Source organism: Scardinius erythrophthalmus (genome assembly GCF_964197995.2).
Source record: "Scardinius erythrophthalmus genome assembly, chromosome: 8".
Taxonomy (NCBI): Eukaryota; Metazoa; Chordata; class Actinopteri; order Cypriniformes; family Leuciscidae; genus Scardinius; species Scardinius erythrophthalmus.
Genome location: NC_138228.1, coordinates 4,566,381 through 4,583,896, shown reverse-complemented (window position 1 = coordinate 4,583,896; position 17,516 = coordinate 4,566,381). Strand labels below are relative to the sequence as shown.

The window sequence follows — 17,516 nt, the reverse complement described above, 5'->3', positions numbered from 1 at the left end:
TATAATTTTATGTTAGATGTCATTAATCGCGATTAATCGATTTGACAGGACTAAAATATTTGCGGGTAATTGTACTCCTGTCACTAATTACATAATTATTGGTAAGTTTTGATTGCAAAATATCTCAAAAAGGTCACAAATGGTAGTGTTTTTGTCAAAACAATGAAAGTCAGTGTTAGTCAATGTGAATATCTGCATGAAGGTGAGTAAATGATGACAGACTATTTTTTTTTTGCATAAACTATGCCTTTAAATGACTAATGAATGATGTCATCGGGTGGGTTCATAGAGCGCTGCAGGGATGATGTATTTTTGTAGGCCCGAATCACCATGGTTCCCTTGACAAAAACACAATAAGATTTTTCCATTGGCTTTTGGATTATTGCGGACAATAGGGTCTGTGACTAACAAAAGTTTATAATCCTTATACGTTTTGTTCATCATGATAATCTTCACATAATTGAATCCAAAATACAATCACTATTAGAAAAAAAAGCCACACCATAGTTGCATGGCTTCAACTAAGCTTCCCATAACTCTTTATTTAAAAAAAAAAAAAAAACATTTTCCCTGAAAGTTTGAGCCATTGAAAAACCCATTGAATTCGGGACAATGGAAATGGAAGTGCTAAAATTCTCTTTCCAGCTTTTGGCCTACAAAAATACACCATCCTTGCCATATATATATATATATATATATATATATATATATATATATATATATATATATATATATATATATATACATACATAGATGCCTCATTAGTGTCTGTTCTATGGACTGCTATATATAAGCCATCCGCCATAGGCCATGAGAGCAAGTTCACTGCATCTGCAGCCTAGTGTGTATGAATATCTATATCTGCAATAGACATTAGCAGATGATTTTCACAGCATTTAGTTTATTATTAGTGTGATAATTCTGCATATGGATATTGCATATTGAGTTATACGTAAAAACATGAATCAAGCACATTCTTGCCTCTGAAAGGTTATCCCATTTCGTCTAAGTTGGCTGCCATTGGCTGCTCAATGCAGTGCCATTTTCTATGAAACTTGTTTTGTTGGTGTGAGTGACGAACAGTGTCAAGTTAACTGTTTTGTCGAATGGAATCTTTATGATCGTTGCATGACTCTATATGTAATGAGCAACTTCCGACAGGAAAATAATAAACCTCACAGTGCCTGCATGACTGCCCACCTATAGAGGAAGTGACATTTTGTATTGGGAAACCATTGCAGGGGGTCCCGCGTGTAAAGAGTGATGTGCCTTTATGGTCCAGGTTAGTCGGGACAGACAAAGGCATTTTAAAAGGGAAAGTCTTTAATGCACCAGCCCCTCCTTCTCCTTCCTATCGACTCGGGTTAATCCACCCACACCATCCCTCCATCTGTCAGTGTCAGCGCTCAGTGAAGGCCAGAGTCACAATGAGGGGATCTGGCTTGAAGAGGTCTTGATCAGCACACTGGAGGAGAAGGGGAATCCCCACACCGAGTCTAATAATAACCCTGTTGTGTGTTTTGATGGAGCACTCTGCATTTACTCTTTCCCTCCTGAAGGTTGTTACATTATTATGTTTATACGTGCTTGATCGGTCAGTGGTTTTTTAGGTTTGTTACAGCGCATTTTGTTTCTTGTGTCACTTTATAATGAAGGCTAGTCTCTGTCAGTGTGAAGCCATAGTATTGCAGCCACACCATGAACAAATCTAAATGAAAATTTTTTGTTTTGTTTTGTTTATAAAACCGATTGTAGTCCTGGATGCTGATTGGTTACTACAGTGTTCCAGTGATGATGATGAACATGTACTGATACTTAATATTGTTCGGACAATACTATTAGAGGAGCAGAACTAACTGTTGTCCAGTATAATATAAACTATGATGCAAATTATCTGTTTACATACACAAGCATTCAAAAACATGGGGTTGGTAAGATTTATTTAGTGTTTTTGAAAAAAGTCTCTTATGCTCACCAAGGGTGCATTTAATTGAGAACAGTAAAAACAGTATTAATATTGTGAATATTTATACAACTGTATTTTTTCATAGTAAACATATTAATTAGTAAACATAAAATAATATTATATAAATTGTTATAATTATTTGAAATTATTTGAAATTCCAAACTTTTGGCCAGTAATATACTGTATATATTACCTATCATGCATTAAAATATTTATAGGTAATTGAACTCCACTGTCACTGGAAATAATTACATGATTTTATAATTATTGAAAAGTTTTGATTGCAAAATGTCACTAATAACAAAACAAATTTTGAGAAAGCCACTCCAATTTCAGTAATTTTGGGCTGCATCAATCTTAGATGTTCTGTGCAGTCCTGGTGAGACCGTACTATGTTCAGTGGTCTCGTATTTCTGTTCCCATTGTTGAATTGCTACACAACATATCATTTTAATGAGAATGTCAATGTTGAGTGCAATGTTCCTGAAGGGAGATGATATACACTGGTATAATGGGAAAACACATCAATAAGTAACCGCTTCGAATCATTTGGCTACCGTGGTCTTGCACAACTTTGTTCTCATCCAGTAACACCCCCCAGCTTCTCCTGACCCCACTGAGACCTTTGTGACACCAGTGGTGATCAAACACCTGCGCCTCTCGTTCTCTTTGACACCCACAGGTGCCACAGCACGTCTGTAAACACAGTTTGCTCATTTATGTCAGCTCACGGTCTATTAAACTCAACTGGTGGGTTGCAACTGAGGACCACTGCACTCAATATTTATTTATTTATTTGAATAGGGACAGATACAGTATACATAAGCTATGTTTCCATCCAAACTTGTGCATTTTTCCATCTCTTGTGTTCAAGAGAACAAATTCAACACTTCCTGGGAAACCGGTGCAAAATATCTGTATTAAAAATGGAAGTTGCTGCATTTAGGGACGAAACTCTGGCTCTGTCTTCCTACATCATGACTTGCATCTCAGAGCGTCACACGAAACACAATAAACTTCATGTTCTTTTGTGTTGAGATGCTGGTGTCTCTTAGGCATTTTTGAATGATCAAACCAACATTTGATTGGTCCGCTGGTGAGTTATCCAATCACATCCACTGTTGGAAGCAAAGTCATGTGAGTGTTTTGTTGTGCATCGAGGGATTTATTCGATTAATGTGTTTTCATCATAGTTTATGTGCATGTCTCCTTACTGGATAAAATATTTAATCCACCTCAATTGAGCGAATACATTTTTTTAATTTAAGCACATCTTGGCATTTCCATCCAGCGTTTTTTATACAATATCCCAAAATGTGCATAAAAATAGGTGAACAGCCATCTAATGCAAGTATCATAGTGTCTGTTGTTGTGAAAGCCATTATCTATATTTTAATATTAATAGTAGTATTTTATTGCATGCCAGATATACAATTGATCTTTTCTTTTTTTTTTTCTTCAATCTTTTTTTGCTATTGATATTTGAAATTCTAAATTTGACGCAAGGATGAATAATTCTAGATGGAAATATAATAATATTTATTTTAATAAACAATTTTTTTATATTATTAGAAATGGAATAACTATGTGAGTGTACAAATGTATTCATTATTTTTATGTCACAACAAAATGGAGCCTATATTTGCATACTGTATATAAAATTGTTTCTTGTTTTTTAATTTGCGAATGGGATCGTTTTTTCTTTATGTGAATAAACAGAAAGCAGTCATCTGTTGGTGTGGATGCTAATATAGTTATGTCTTTATAGTTATTGTTCTTGGTATAAACAGGCCGTATGAACAAGATTATGTGTGCATGCACCTGTTGTGAAATGCTATTATTATTTCCGGCAGGAATGCTAAATTATTATTGAGTGAAGATATTTATTGTTACACAGTTACAGTATATCTCTGCCCTCTTCTTTAAAATAATTCTTAAATAAATAAGAGTATTTAAGGTTGTCTTGCTGTGACTCTAGACCTAAGTATGGTTTGGCTGTAATTTTACACCTGTCTGAAGAGGCAGAAATAAGTCTGACATGTTGATAAGGCCCAGGTTTCATCCAAGTTCCTCCCACACTCTTTGTTCACTGTAATCTACATGAGCTCTGAAGCATTTAAGCAACACATTAGCGCTGATTGTTGGGGTCCTGTGGTGTAAAGTGTTCTGCATCTGTCAGATCCCAGCCTATTTATACAGGGATGAGCTAAGATCATGAGGCTCAGCACAGCAGCTTACCATGAGACCGACGTATCACACAGCAAAGTCTCAGAATACTTTAGTGCTCGGTACAGACGTTATTAATGGTTCTTGTTCATTCATAAAAGATTTGGGTTACACTTTATTTTAAGGTGTCATTGTTACAGTGTAATTATATATTTAAGTACTGAGTTATAATAATTAACAACATGTACTTACTATAGGGTTAGGGAAGGATTAGGATTTGGTTTAGGGTTAATTGCATGTAATTATGCATAATTTACTGTTATTACTATGGTAAGTACATGTAACATATGTAACAAGGACACTGTAAAATAAAGTGTTACCAAGATTTGTGTATGATTTTAGTCTTTCTCAAAAGCAGCATCATACTTATGGGGATGCTCAATACTGTATATTGGTAAAGTTGTTATATTGGTGGAGGTCAGTATAGTATAATTTAAGGGGTCATGACATGAGAAATCAAATTGACCTTGATCTTTTGACATATAAGAGGTCTTTGTACCATTAAAACATCCTGCAAGTTTCAGAGCTTAACACATCCTCCTCATATAAACAAAGCATTTATTTAATCAAGCTCCAAAAACAGCTTGTTTTGATATTGTGGGATCTGTGATGTCACACGGGCGAATACATTTGCATATGACCGCCTCCAGAGCAAGACAACGATGAATAATTATACATCATCACACCATAGGCCCCGCCCACTGGCGTTCAGTCGCTTAACGTTTGGCATTTGCCTGCACTGGATGTGAGCGTCACAGCAAAAGCAAATAAAACCCATTATAATCACTGACGCTGTCTACACTGATACAGTGTACAGATGTGTGTTCAGTTTCTGACACACTCCACACGCTTGAGGCTGTCGACAACAGGACAAATGATAGAGTGAAAGAACGTTCGCTTTAACACGTCCAGTTTAAACAGCTGGTTTGTGTCTCTTGAGCAATTAGTTTTGTAAACGAGGCACAGTGTAATGGAGAGTTCGCAAAGAAACTTTTGTTCTTATAAGATGAAGCAGCAACTGTATTGGATCTGACAGCAGCTGCATCACAAACCAGAAGTTAATCATTTCATGGCCATTTTATTTGGATAATGTTTTCAAAACACTGTTGGATACTGTTTCCTATGCAATGACGTTGGCCAATCATAACAGTGGCCGTTTACTGACAAGCCTTAAAGGAGCCGAGCATTAAAAACGGATTATTTCAGACAGAGGGTCAGAATGAAGAGTGAAAATATTGTTTTAATTTATCCATTATAATGTTGCAATGCCTAAATTTTTGTTTTATGTTTTATTTGTAATGTATTTAGACAAAATAGCAAATCAGTTATCAAATGAAGGCAATATATATTTGGGTGGCACAGTGTCTCATTCGCCTCAAAGCAAGAAGACCCCAGGGTCGAGTCCCGGCTGAGCCAGGAGGACTCTCTGAACATGTTTGCACAAGTTTGCATGTTCTCCATGTGTGTGTCAGGTTGGGGGTGAAGGAAGAAGCGAGGACTCAGGTGCAGAATTGATGGGCTTTATTTTAAAAATAAAATAAAACAGGAACAAACAAAAACTACCCCGAAGGGGAAAACAAGACAGACTTGACTTTGACTCGGCTTGACTTGACTTGACTTGACGGCAGGGAAACACACAGTGTAGATACGACAACGAACCAGCACAGAACTGCAAACACAAGGAGAATAAATAGGGAGAGCAAACAAAGCAGGTAACGAGGGAGGACAGGTGGGGAAAATGAATCAATAATCAGGTAACAAGGTGGGCGGGGTTAGACAATCGACAGGAGAGCACATGGCACAAGGAAACACATGACAAGCCATGTGCTCACAACAAACAGGACTAGAACACAAAACGAGACATGAACACGCAGCTAGTGAAAACTCATAAGCCACGTGTTCACACAAAACATAGCTGAAAAACTAGCTGTGTGCTACACAGCACAAGACAAGAAAAAACACGCAGACAGAAGAGCGCGCGGCTCGAGCGAACTCGAAACCGCGCGCGCTCACGTGACAAGACAGAGCGCACGAGAACGAGCGAAAGCTCATTCCGTGCGCTCACAAAAGAAAACAAACACGCGGAGCATTGATGTCCGAATCCCGACACAGAACCGAAACCTAACTAGACAGACATGTCGGGATCCAAACACCATGCCCCGCACATATAACAAGGCACATAGACAAGTGAGTGCACGGCCCGAGCGCGCTCGGAACCGCACACTCACACAGAGACGAGACAAAACAGGGAGTGTCAGAGCTCTGTCACAAAACCAAGAAATTAACTAGACCGAAGTGACAGAACCCTGACACTACCCCTCCTCCAAGGGACGCCACCTGGCGTCCCAAAGCGGGACATCAAAAACAAGACAGGAACATGACAAGACAACTCACCAACAGACAATACAAGACAGGAAGATCAAGACACAGAGACAAAGTGGGGAGGGAGGGAGGGGAGCCAAGTCAGAGCCAGCAGGAACATCCACAAAGTCAAAAAGAGGGACCAGGGAGGGACGGGCGGGTTGAGCCAGGGAGGCTCAGGCAGATCTGGGGTCATGGCAGAAGACCAGGGTGGAACCGGAGGGACAGACCAGGGAGATTCCGGCGGGTCTGGAATCCTGGCTGAGGACCAGGGCGGTGCTGGGGGAACTGACCAGGGAGACTCCGGCGGGTCTGGAATCCTGGCTGAGGGCCAGGGCGGTGCTGGAGGAACTGACCAGGGAGACTCCGGCGGGTCTGGAATCCTGGCTGAGGGCCAGGGCGGTACCGGAGGAACTGACCAGGGAGACTCCGGCGGGTCTGGAATCCTGGCTGAGGGCCAGGGTGGTGCCGGAGGGACTGACCAGGGAGAATCCGGCGGGACAGGAGTCCCAGCTGAGAGCCAGGACAGTACAGGGGCCTTGGGTGGCGTCGACAGGACAGGTTGCAAGGGCAGAGCCATCAGGGCAGGCGGAGCAGGCTGGCCAGGCTTGGGAAAGACAGGGACTATAGTGAGGAAGGCCATATAAGCAGGAGCAGGCTGCTTGGCGGCTGCTTCCGGGCTGGCAACGGGCTCTGGGACAGCCTCCGGGAGCTTGAGCGGGGCCGGCAGGGCGAGCAGCTTGAGCGGGGCCGGCAGGGCGAGCAGCTTGAGCGGGGCCGGCAGGGCGAGCAGCTTGAGCGGGGCCGGCAGGGCAGGACGCCTGGAAATGGCCTCTGGACCCACAGCAGGCTCTGGGACGACCTCTTGGTCCTGGGGTATGGAGGAAGCCTTCCTCCTTCTCCTCCTCCGTTTCCGAGAGCGAGGTGGTGCTGCAGCCTCTTGGACCGCCAGTGGGGGCGCTGCAGCCTCTTGGACCGCCAGTGGGGGCGCTGCAGCCTCTTCGGCCGCCAGTGGGGGCGCTGCAGCCTCTTCGGCCGCCAGTGGGGGCGCTGCAGCCTCTTCGGCCGCCAGTGGGGGCGCTGCAGCCTCTTCGGCCGCCAGTGGGGGCGCTGCAGCCTCTTCGGCCGCCAGTGGGGGCGCTGCAGCCTCTGCGGCCTCTAGTGGGGGTGCTGCAGCCTCTTCAGCCGCCAGTGGGTAGGAGGCAGAACTGTTCTTCCTCCCTCTCCCCGAAGGGGTCATCGGAGGACTGGGGACCTGGCAGTTTGTGAGGTGAATAGGAGGTGGACCAAGAGGTGGAAGGCCACCCTCCTCCCCACGGTTGTATACAAACCCCACAAACTGCCAGAATGAAAGGATCCCCAGCATCCCCATCTCCCAGGCAGGGACAGGCTCATTGAGGCCATTGTTGAAAATGTCCTTGAGCGCAGTGTTGTTAATATCAAGCCCCTCCGCAGTGATGACAAACTGGTGGGCAAACTCTTTCACTGTAGACACCCCTTGGCGAAGAGAAAAGAGCATGCCATAGCGCTTCATCTTCAGAAAAGTGGAGGGGCAAGCTCTGGGAGATGGAAACAGGAAGATGACCATCTTTCTGCTGAGTCCTCTGATGGCTGGTTCGTTCTGTCAGGTTGGGGGTGAAGGAAGAAGCGAGGACTCAGGTGCAGAATTGATGGGCTTTATTTTAAAAATAAAATAAAACAGGAACAAACAAAAACTACCCCGAAGGGGAAAACAAGACAGACTTGACTTTGACTCGGCTTGACTTGACTTGACTTGACTTGACGGCAGGGAAACACACAGTGTAGATACGACAACGAACCAGCACAGAACTGCAAACACAAGGAGAATAAATAGGGAGAGCAAACAAAGCAGGTAACGAGGGAGGACAGGTGGGGAAAATGAATCAATAATCAGGTAACAAGGTGGGCGGGGTTAGACAATCGACAGGAGAGCACATGGCACAAGGAAACACATGACAAGCCATGTGCTCACAACAAACAGGACTAGAACACAAAACGAGACATGAACACGCAGCTAGTGAAAACTCATAAGCCACGTGTTCACACAAAACATAACATGAAAGCACACAGCCAGTGAAAAACTAGCTGTGTGCTACACAGCACAAGACAAGAAAAAACACGCAGACAGAAGAGCGCGCGGCTCGAGCGAACTCGAAACCGCGCGCGCTCACGTGACAAGACAGAGCGCACGAGAACGAGCGAAAGCTCATTCCGTGCGCTCACAAAAGAAAACAAACACGCGGAGCATTGATGTCCGAATCCCGACACAGAACCGAAACCTAACTAGACAGACATGTCGGGATCCAAACACCATGCCCCGCACATATAACAAGGCACATAGACAAGTGAGTGCACGGCCCGAGCGCGCTCGGAACCGCACACTCACACAGAGACGAGACAAAACAGGGAGTGTCAGAGCTCTGTCACAAAACCAAGAAATTAACTAGACCGAAGTGACAGAACCCTGACAGTGTGTGCTCGAGTTTCCTCTGAGTGCTCTGGCGTCCCCCACAATCCAAAGACACGCAGTTTAGGTAAAATGGAGAGTTAAAACTGCCGTAGATGTTTGAGTGTGTGAAAGCCCTGTGATGCTGACCACCTTATACACATGATATCAGCCTTTTTGGGTGGTTGCTTTTGTGTCTGGGTTCTGAATATGGTCCAAGAATGTGAGTCACCCAGAGTTTTGCTACATTAAAAATGCATTTACCTGTTAGTATCAGGGTTGTACTCTCTCTTTCTCTCTCTGTTACACACACACTTCCTACTTCCAACAACAAACCCGAGACATCATACCTGGTTATCCTGCCCCATGATGATTACCTTATGGCACAAAAAAAAAAAAAAAAAAAAAAAAGTGACCTTTAACCTCCTATGAAAGCCGTTGTCAATATGATCTCTTTAACATCATATGAAACATCATATGGGATTTAAAAAGTAAGTCTGTATTATTGACCATATAAGTCATGAAGGCTTTAATACCAGCCTTATACTGAATCTTCTTCATCTTACACCTGGAGCTTTTTAAAGCATCTGTGCCCTACACTTGACAGAGGATAGACTGACCCCGTTTCCTCCGTGCAGGGGATTGTGGGACAGAATGTGCCTAACAAAAAACACAAAGACTCTTAAAATATATTGTATAGGAAGAAAGAAGATAATTTGTGTGGTTTGAGTGGTGACAAAAGTGCTGTTACGGGAGAAAAAGACAGGCTTGGACACAGTGAAATAGGAAATGGAGAGAAAGATGGAGAACAAATGATGGAGAAAAGGAGGTTAGAGAGAGAGGAGAAGGGAGCGCGAGCTCATCATGAGTCAGTGAAGGGAACAGCTGGGAATGTTACGTGACAGGTGGAGAGTGTTTGGAAGCGGCTGTGTTTATTACTCTATTTACATGCCCTTGTGTGTGTGTGTGTGTGTGGGTGTGTGTGTGTGTGTGTGTGTTTGTGTCTCACTAATCAGTGTGTTATCATTCAACATATTTGCACATCTAACTCTGAATAGGTATTTATTGCACTCCATTGTCCACAGTGATTGTCACCATTGCCACCTGGCTCTGTTCATCCTCTCACTAATTCCTAGTGTTTATGTCTTCCTCTCTCACGACCCGCTCTGACTCACAGGAAGATCAAGTTGTGCTCCAGTGCACCGCGACTGTCCTGAAGGAGCAGATCAAACTATGCCTTTCCTGTGAGGGTTTCGGGAACCGTCTGTGCTTTCTAGAGACCACGTCAAATGCCCAGGTACGGTCGGCAAAAAGCCGTCAGGTGTTGATATTCTGAGCAGGAATGCCAATCCTCATTACAAATATCCATATATTTTTGTCAGGTAAATAATACAAAAAAAATACTAATAAAGTAGAATAATGGTTACTTATAATTACTGTATGCTCACTATTAATTTTTTATTATTATTAAATATTACATTTTATATGCATTTTAATTCCTTATTATAAAACAGATTACAAAACACATTTTTCCTAGATCAATAAATTTTATTTTATTTTAATATTCCTTATTACAAATATACAGTGTACAAACAGATTAGGCAATACTGTATATATATATATATATATATATATATAATAAAATGAAAATATTAATACATTAAAATGCATTTAAAATGTAATATTTAATACAAATCTGTTTGGTATACTGTATATTTGTAATAAGGAATACTTGTAATAAGGAATTTATATGAAAACACTCACACAAACTCATTTATTTTGCTGTTTAAACTGCAGCAATCAACATTTTTCATAATTAAACATTGTTTATAAAAATCCCATAAATTGGCATGTCATAATGCCAAATAAATAACCTTTTTTTTTGCTATTTTCAAAACCATTAATCGTGGATGAGGCTAAACTTTTGTGTGTTTCTTCGTCTCCGTCTGCAGAATGTGCCGCCTGATCTGGCAATCTGTGCCTTTGTCCTTGAGCAGTCGCTGTCGGTGCGAGCCCTGCAGGAGATGCTGGCCAACACCGTGGAGATGAACGAGGTGAGAGTCTGCACAAAGGAGTGAGAGAGAGAGAGAAGGATGGAGAGGGGGAGAGCAGAGAGGGCCTAAAAGAGAAGGAATGATGAGAAAATACAGGGATAATTGAAAAAAAGGGTTGTTGAAATATGAATAAAATTACATTATGAATAACAAAACATGTTTGTTTTTTTACCATTTAAAAATGGTTTAAAAAAAAAAAGGAAAGGAAAAATAAAAAATATCATTATTGCAAAAGTTTTGCTAATGTAGCCTGTAGAGCTAATAAAGAAAATTTACACTTAAAATGTGGTTTTGAAATTTAAAGAAGTGGTAAACTAGTGATAAGAAAGACAGAGACAGTGAGAGGGGTGCTGAAGAATTTAACATAAAAGAATCTAATATTTGGTGTTAATATAGCTTAACGAGAGATTTATAAGCTATTCTTTTGTAGGCCGGTCATTTTTGACTGGTAACACTAAGGGCCCTATCTTGCACCCAGCGCAGTTGACTTTGTACACCAACGCATGTATCATTCCTATTTTATACCCGACGCACAGCGGACTTTTCCCTCCACAGACGCACGTTGGTAAATTAGGGAATGAACTTGCGCTCCCGGGGGCGGTTCAGCGAAAAGAGGAGGCGTGTTCTGGCACAAACGTTCCCTGGTGCTATTTTGCAGTTCCAGAAAACAGTTCCGTTTCTGACCAGGAAAAATCTAGTCTAAAGTCAGTGGCGCGTTTTCAGTGGCGTGTTCAGATGCTATTTTAAGGGCGCATGCTTGGCCATAATGTAGCGTGTGCACAACGCACATACACTTTGCTTCTCTCATCTACACAGATGCAGCAGTTCACATTTTTGCAAACCATACAAAATGACAAGGAAAAATATTCCGCACGAAGGAAATCATTGTGGTGTCCATGAAGATGTGAAAAAATAGGCATAAATCTAGCTTACACATTTACCAAAATTATTATACGCCTGTTTAACCGAAGTTTAACCCGTCCCCATACAATGTCACCTCTCTGTGTTTTACGGCCCTGAAGAGAACGTCGGTCTCCTCGGCTGTGAACCGCTCCTGGCAAATCCGCCATTATAATACCAATCCGCCATGGAACAAGCGCGCCTGCTCTTAAAGGGAATGTGAGATGTCGCTCTGATTAGTTTATTTCACGTTATGCCCAAACCACACCTATGAGTAATGAAGCTACTTCAGACCAACCCATTTTAGATTTACGTCGGGCGCAAGAGTCATTTATCCCGCCAGTATAATAGCAACCGAGATCCGCCCACAAAGTTACTTGCGTTTTGCGTTTGATACTTGCGTTTCAGATCGTTAAAATAGGGCCCCAAGTGTGACATTGTGCCATTTTGTACAAGATAAAAGCACTTCAAAACAAACTTCCTGGTTTGACATTAAATCACACTAGTGTAATAAACACTAAACATTTTTTTTTTATCCCCCGAAAAGTACAAAAATTGTCCAAAATCTTTTGAGAAATAGTTATAGCCTGTGTGAGCGAAGTCAGTAAGTTTTAGTAGAATATGATAACATTAACTAAAATTTTAGGGAAAAAAGAAAATCCCATCCTCTTCTTAATTAGCATATTAATAACAGTGTAACTGTAACCATGGTATTGTGGCAGAAATAGTCGATATTCATTTCAGGGTTCATACAACCTTTTGAGAGTGAAATTCCAGAACTTTTCAGGGACTTTCAAGTGCTTCACACAACTTTTTTAAGCGATTAAAAGCGTTAAGCTTTTGATTTGTGTGCCCCCAAATGCTCTGCTTGTCCTCATGCCAACCCGTTTCATCATTACTCTTTCTTTCGTTTTATCTAAACCAGCCAATAAGAGTTGTATTTTACTGCTCTTAATTTTTAATCTATCTCTGTTTTTTTTTATATATTTTGGGTGCATGAGGTCATCAAAACAGTTTAATAGAGGTATCTCTGGCATTCGAGGGCAGATTTGTTAGTGTAACTTAATGTTTCATGTACTTTTTGTCTCTCTTCTGACCCTTCATCTCCTTTTCCTGCCAACTATAGGCAGTCGATTTGGATAAATGGGTATGTCTCATGTCTCATCGTATTCTTATTCCCTCAAACCTCAGCACCCTTCCTCTCCTCTGTTCCTAAATCTCCTACTCAGTGTCCGGTGTGGATGAAATAATGCTGTAGCTCCTCTTCTCTCCTAAACCTTTACCTCTGTCTGACCATTGACCGCTGTCACCTGTTCCTCACTTTGTCTGGTTTGGTTGGAGTTGAAATCCCATTTTTGCTCTTCAAATGGCATTTCAAATGACAGCTAGTCCGTGTGTATACGTGTGTACATTTGTAAGAAAGAGAGCAAGAAAGAGAGAGAGAGCATTCCAGTGTAAGATGAGCTCAGTGCCTCTGAATCCTGGCTAAGGATATGATCTTTAGTCTACAGCCCACAGCACTAACACACAGTTCTGGCCAAAATGAAAGACTGCAGATTTCAAATACACATGCCTTGCCCCTGGCGTGTGACTGACAGACAGACAGACAGACAGACAGACAGACAGACAGACAGACAGACAGACAGATAGATAGATAGATAGATAGATAGATAGATAGATAGATAGATAGATAGATAGATAGATAGATAGATAGATAGATAGATAGATAGATAGATAGATAGATAGATAGATAGATAGATAGATAGATAGACATACAGATAGATAGATAGATAGATAGATAGATAGATAGATAGATAGATAGATAGATAGATAGATAGATAGATAGATAGATAGATAGATAGATAGATAGACATACAGATAGATAGATAGATAGATAGATAGATAGATAGATAGATAGATAGATAGATAGATAGATAGATAGATAGATAGATAGATAGATAGATAGATAGATAGATAGATATAAAAGTAATATTCCTATAATGTTTGAAGATTGATAAAACATTATTGACGTACGTATAACAAAGAAAAAAGTTTTTAAAGCATTTAAAAAAACTGGAGGTTTTGAACGGTCAGAGAACGTTTAGCACATTTAGTATATAACACTTGTATGACTTGTATGAAAATGACGCTTTTTTCTGTGCAATTATGGTAACTGGAGCTTTTAAAGGGTAAGTTAACCAAAATTGTAAAACTAATCCATATGAATTGAGCGGTTTAGTCCAAATTTACTTCGTAACACACAAATTAACCTCATTGGTTCTTGCTGAAGCTCAAACATGCTGCGTAACACGAGAATGAACCTCATTGGTTCTCGCATGTCAAGCGAACATATTTGAGCTTCCATTGAATGTTTATATGTGAATAAAAGCCTAAATTCAGTCTGTTCATAATGTAAAGCGATCGAATCTCTTTAGAAAATTTGGACTAAACCACTCAATTCATATGGATTAGTTTTACGATGTCTTCATGATCTTTCTGAAGAGTCAAAGTGGTAGTTGTGTAGCTGTCAACGGAGGGACAGAAAGCTCTCAGATTTCATCAAAAAGATCTTCATTTGTGTTCTGAAGATGAACGAAAGTCTTACAGGTTTGGAACAACACAAGGGAGAGTAATTACTGACTAATTACGAGTAATTACTAATTTTATCCTAATTTTATCCCTTTAAGCTTCAAAAGGGACTCAAAAGAGTTATCTTAAAGTTGGACCTTTCATGACAAAGAGCTAGAAGTACACTCTAAAAAAATTTGGAGCAACATAAGGCAAGATTACCAACCTTATGTTATACCTTAAGGTTAGATTTTTCTTTATTTGGCAGAACGATCTGTTTAGGGTCTGCTGTGGTGTGCTCTCTCTCTCTCTCTCTCTCTTGCTTATGTATTCATTCTCATAAATACTATGAGATGGTAGCCAAAACTCACTAATAGCAACAATAATCGTGTTCTCTTGCTTTTAAACCTTACTGGATGTTGAGAAAAGGTAAGTGTTTGTTGTCCTCACGGCGACTGAATGTGAATCCACCTGGTTTGGTGTGACCTTTGACTCTTCTCTTCATTGGTTGTTTCTGTACTTATGTATGCTCTCCCCATGGTACTGTAACCATGGTAGATTGTGAACGGATGTGAAGAAATCATTGGTACTTTTTCATAACACTCTTTTTGTTTTCAATGTTCCTCTACTTTTGTCTCTCTGTTGTCTCCATGTGAAAACGGTGGATCTCTTCAGTTTCCTATGTAAAATGTTGCCATATACCATCCAACACAGGGTCAATCGACTTGTCTGATCCTCAGGAACAAAAACAGAAGAAGTTGTGTTAACTTCATGTTCTCTTTTGTTCCTCAATCTCAGTCATCTCAGGGAGGAGGACACCGGACGCTGCTGTATGGTCATGCCATCCTCCTGAGACACTACCACTCCAGCATGGTGAGCTATGACAGCATGACAGCTCTTTTTCACCATTTATGATGTTTAACGTGATGATGCTCATTTTGTTACCCTGAATCACAGTATCTCAGCTGCCTGACGACGTCCCGTTCACTCACAGACAAGCTGGCCTTTGATGTGGGCCTGCAGGAGGACTCTACAGGTACACACGACGGACTCTTGACTGTTGAAATGAATATAGATTTGAAGCCCCACTGTTGGTCAAGAGCAATGGGTTGTTCTTATGCTGACTTATAAGGGCTGCTGGCGACACAGATTTGAATCTGTTCCTTTTTACTGTATTTAAAAAATAAAATACATTTAAAGTCTACCAAAACATTTTTTTTTTCTGGTTGCATTTCTTTTCCTGAGCTGAACGATTGCTACTACTACTAAAAATAGTAATAATTATTATTAAATTCAAGGATAAATTACAACTTCATGATGTGTAATTTATTATAAAACAGTGATTTTGTCTTGTTATCTATTGTTACACTTGTCAAGTCAAGTCAAGTCACCTTTATTTATATAGCGCTTTTTACAATACAGATTGTATCAAAGCAGCTTCACAGTGATTACATGTTAAAATAATACAACAAAGTTTGTTTCTAGAAGAAAATTGCGTCATTGTCCACCTTAAAGAAACACGCCGACTTTTTGGGACTTTAGCTTATTCACCGTATCCCCAGAGTTAGATCTATACATACCCTTCTCATCTCTGTCTGACGCACCCACCGCTAGCCTAGCTTAGCACAAAGACTGGAGGTAAATGGCTCCAGCTAGCATACTGCTCCCAATAAGTGCCAAAATAACGCCAACATTTTCCTATTTACATGTTGTGATTTGTATAGTCATAGCGTGTACAAATAACAAGGTCACATGAGACACAGCCATCTTCTAACCGTATACATACTGGGAACTATATTCTCAGAAGGCGAAGCACTGCTACTTGGGCGGAGTGTTCCTTTAAGTAAGGCAGATCAATAATATTGTTGAATATTAAATGTCCCCAACTAAGCAAGGCAACAGTGGCAAGGAACCAAAACTCCATCAGGACTTGCGACAGTAATATTTGTATGCATTTATTTGTGTTAAAGCAGTATTTGTAATACATACTGTATGTTAGATTTGTTTAAACTTCACAGATTCTTTGTGTCTCTGTATGTTCAGGGGAAGCATGTTGGTGGACCATTCATCCTGCATCCAAACAGAGGTCAGAGGGTGAGAAGGTCCGAGTAGGAGACGACCTGATCCTGGTTAGCGTGTCATCAGAGAGATACCTGGTAAGACTTTCTAGAGCCGTAGAAATATCAAACATGATTCTCTATGCAGTTGACAGCTGGTATCTGTGATATCTTTTGCAGCATCTGTCATACGCCAGCGGGGATCTGATGGTAGACGCCTCCTTTATGCAGACCTTATGGAACATGAATCCAGTCTGCTCGGGATGTGAGCTGGCAGAGGGTCAGTGTTCAGCAAAATACAGAGAACTCACAATCAAATCAAATATAATATCGGTAATTTAAACCATAAATGACCGTGTTCTTGTCTTTGTATGTACCCTTTTCAGGATACTTAACTGGAGGTCATGTCTTAAGACTGTTTCATGGTCACATGGATGAGTGTCTGGCCATCTCAATGCCTGATCAGGGAGAGGAACAGCGCAAGTGAGTACAGAATATGCATTAGGGCTGTCACTTTACGTTCGAAAATCGATTGCACAATCGATCAGACCAACCAACACAAGTTTCGAAAATGAAAATAGGGAATCGATTTTAACAGCCTTCAATTTTCCAGCTCGTCACGATACGCCCGCAGCGAACGAGCGTCACACAGCAACTGCAGGCTCTGACAAACACGCATAACAGCAAATTATCTTTCTGCATAATGTGTCTCTTTTTACAACAAAACTGTGAATTCTGCTGGCATTCAGACAGTCTCATGCATAAAGATACAGATTTGGGCTACGGTCTACAATCGCCTTCGTAGGCGACATTTGTTTGACATTTCTAATCATAAACACAGCCATGCTGAAGACTGCAGTGATGTTGTTCATTGATGTTATGGCAGTCCATTCTGCTTATTGTTTTCCGAGAATGTT

The 17,516-nt window shown here is 40.9% G+C and overlaps 1 protein-coding gene across 4 annotated transcripts in view; it reads left to right on the top strand.

Annotated features, from left to right (window-relative positions):
* ryr1b (ryanodine receptor 1b (skeletal)) overlaps positions 1 to 17,516 on the top strand; it is a 135,668-nt gene that overhangs the window by 16,919 nt on the left and 101,233 nt on the right. For all 4 annotated transcript variants that reach the window (XM_081372215.1, XM_081372213.1, XM_081372214.1 and 1 more), the window contains exons 2-8: positions 10,198 to 10,317; positions 10,973 to 11,074; positions 15,341 to 15,415; positions 15,500 to 15,578; positions 16,586 to 16,698; positions 16,780 to 16,879; positions 16,986 to 17,082. In XM_081372215.1, coding sequence (XP_081228341.1) covers positions 10,198 to 10,317; positions 10,973 to 11,074; positions 15,341 to 15,415; positions 15,500 to 15,578; positions 16,586 to 16,698; positions 16,780 to 16,879; positions 16,986 to 17,082 — 686 coding nt within the window. The remainder of the gene's footprint in view (positions 1 to 10,197; positions 10,318 to 10,972; positions 11,075 to 15,340; positions 15,416 to 15,499; positions 15,579 to 16,585; positions 16,699 to 16,779; positions 16,880 to 16,985; positions 17,083 to 17,516) is intronic.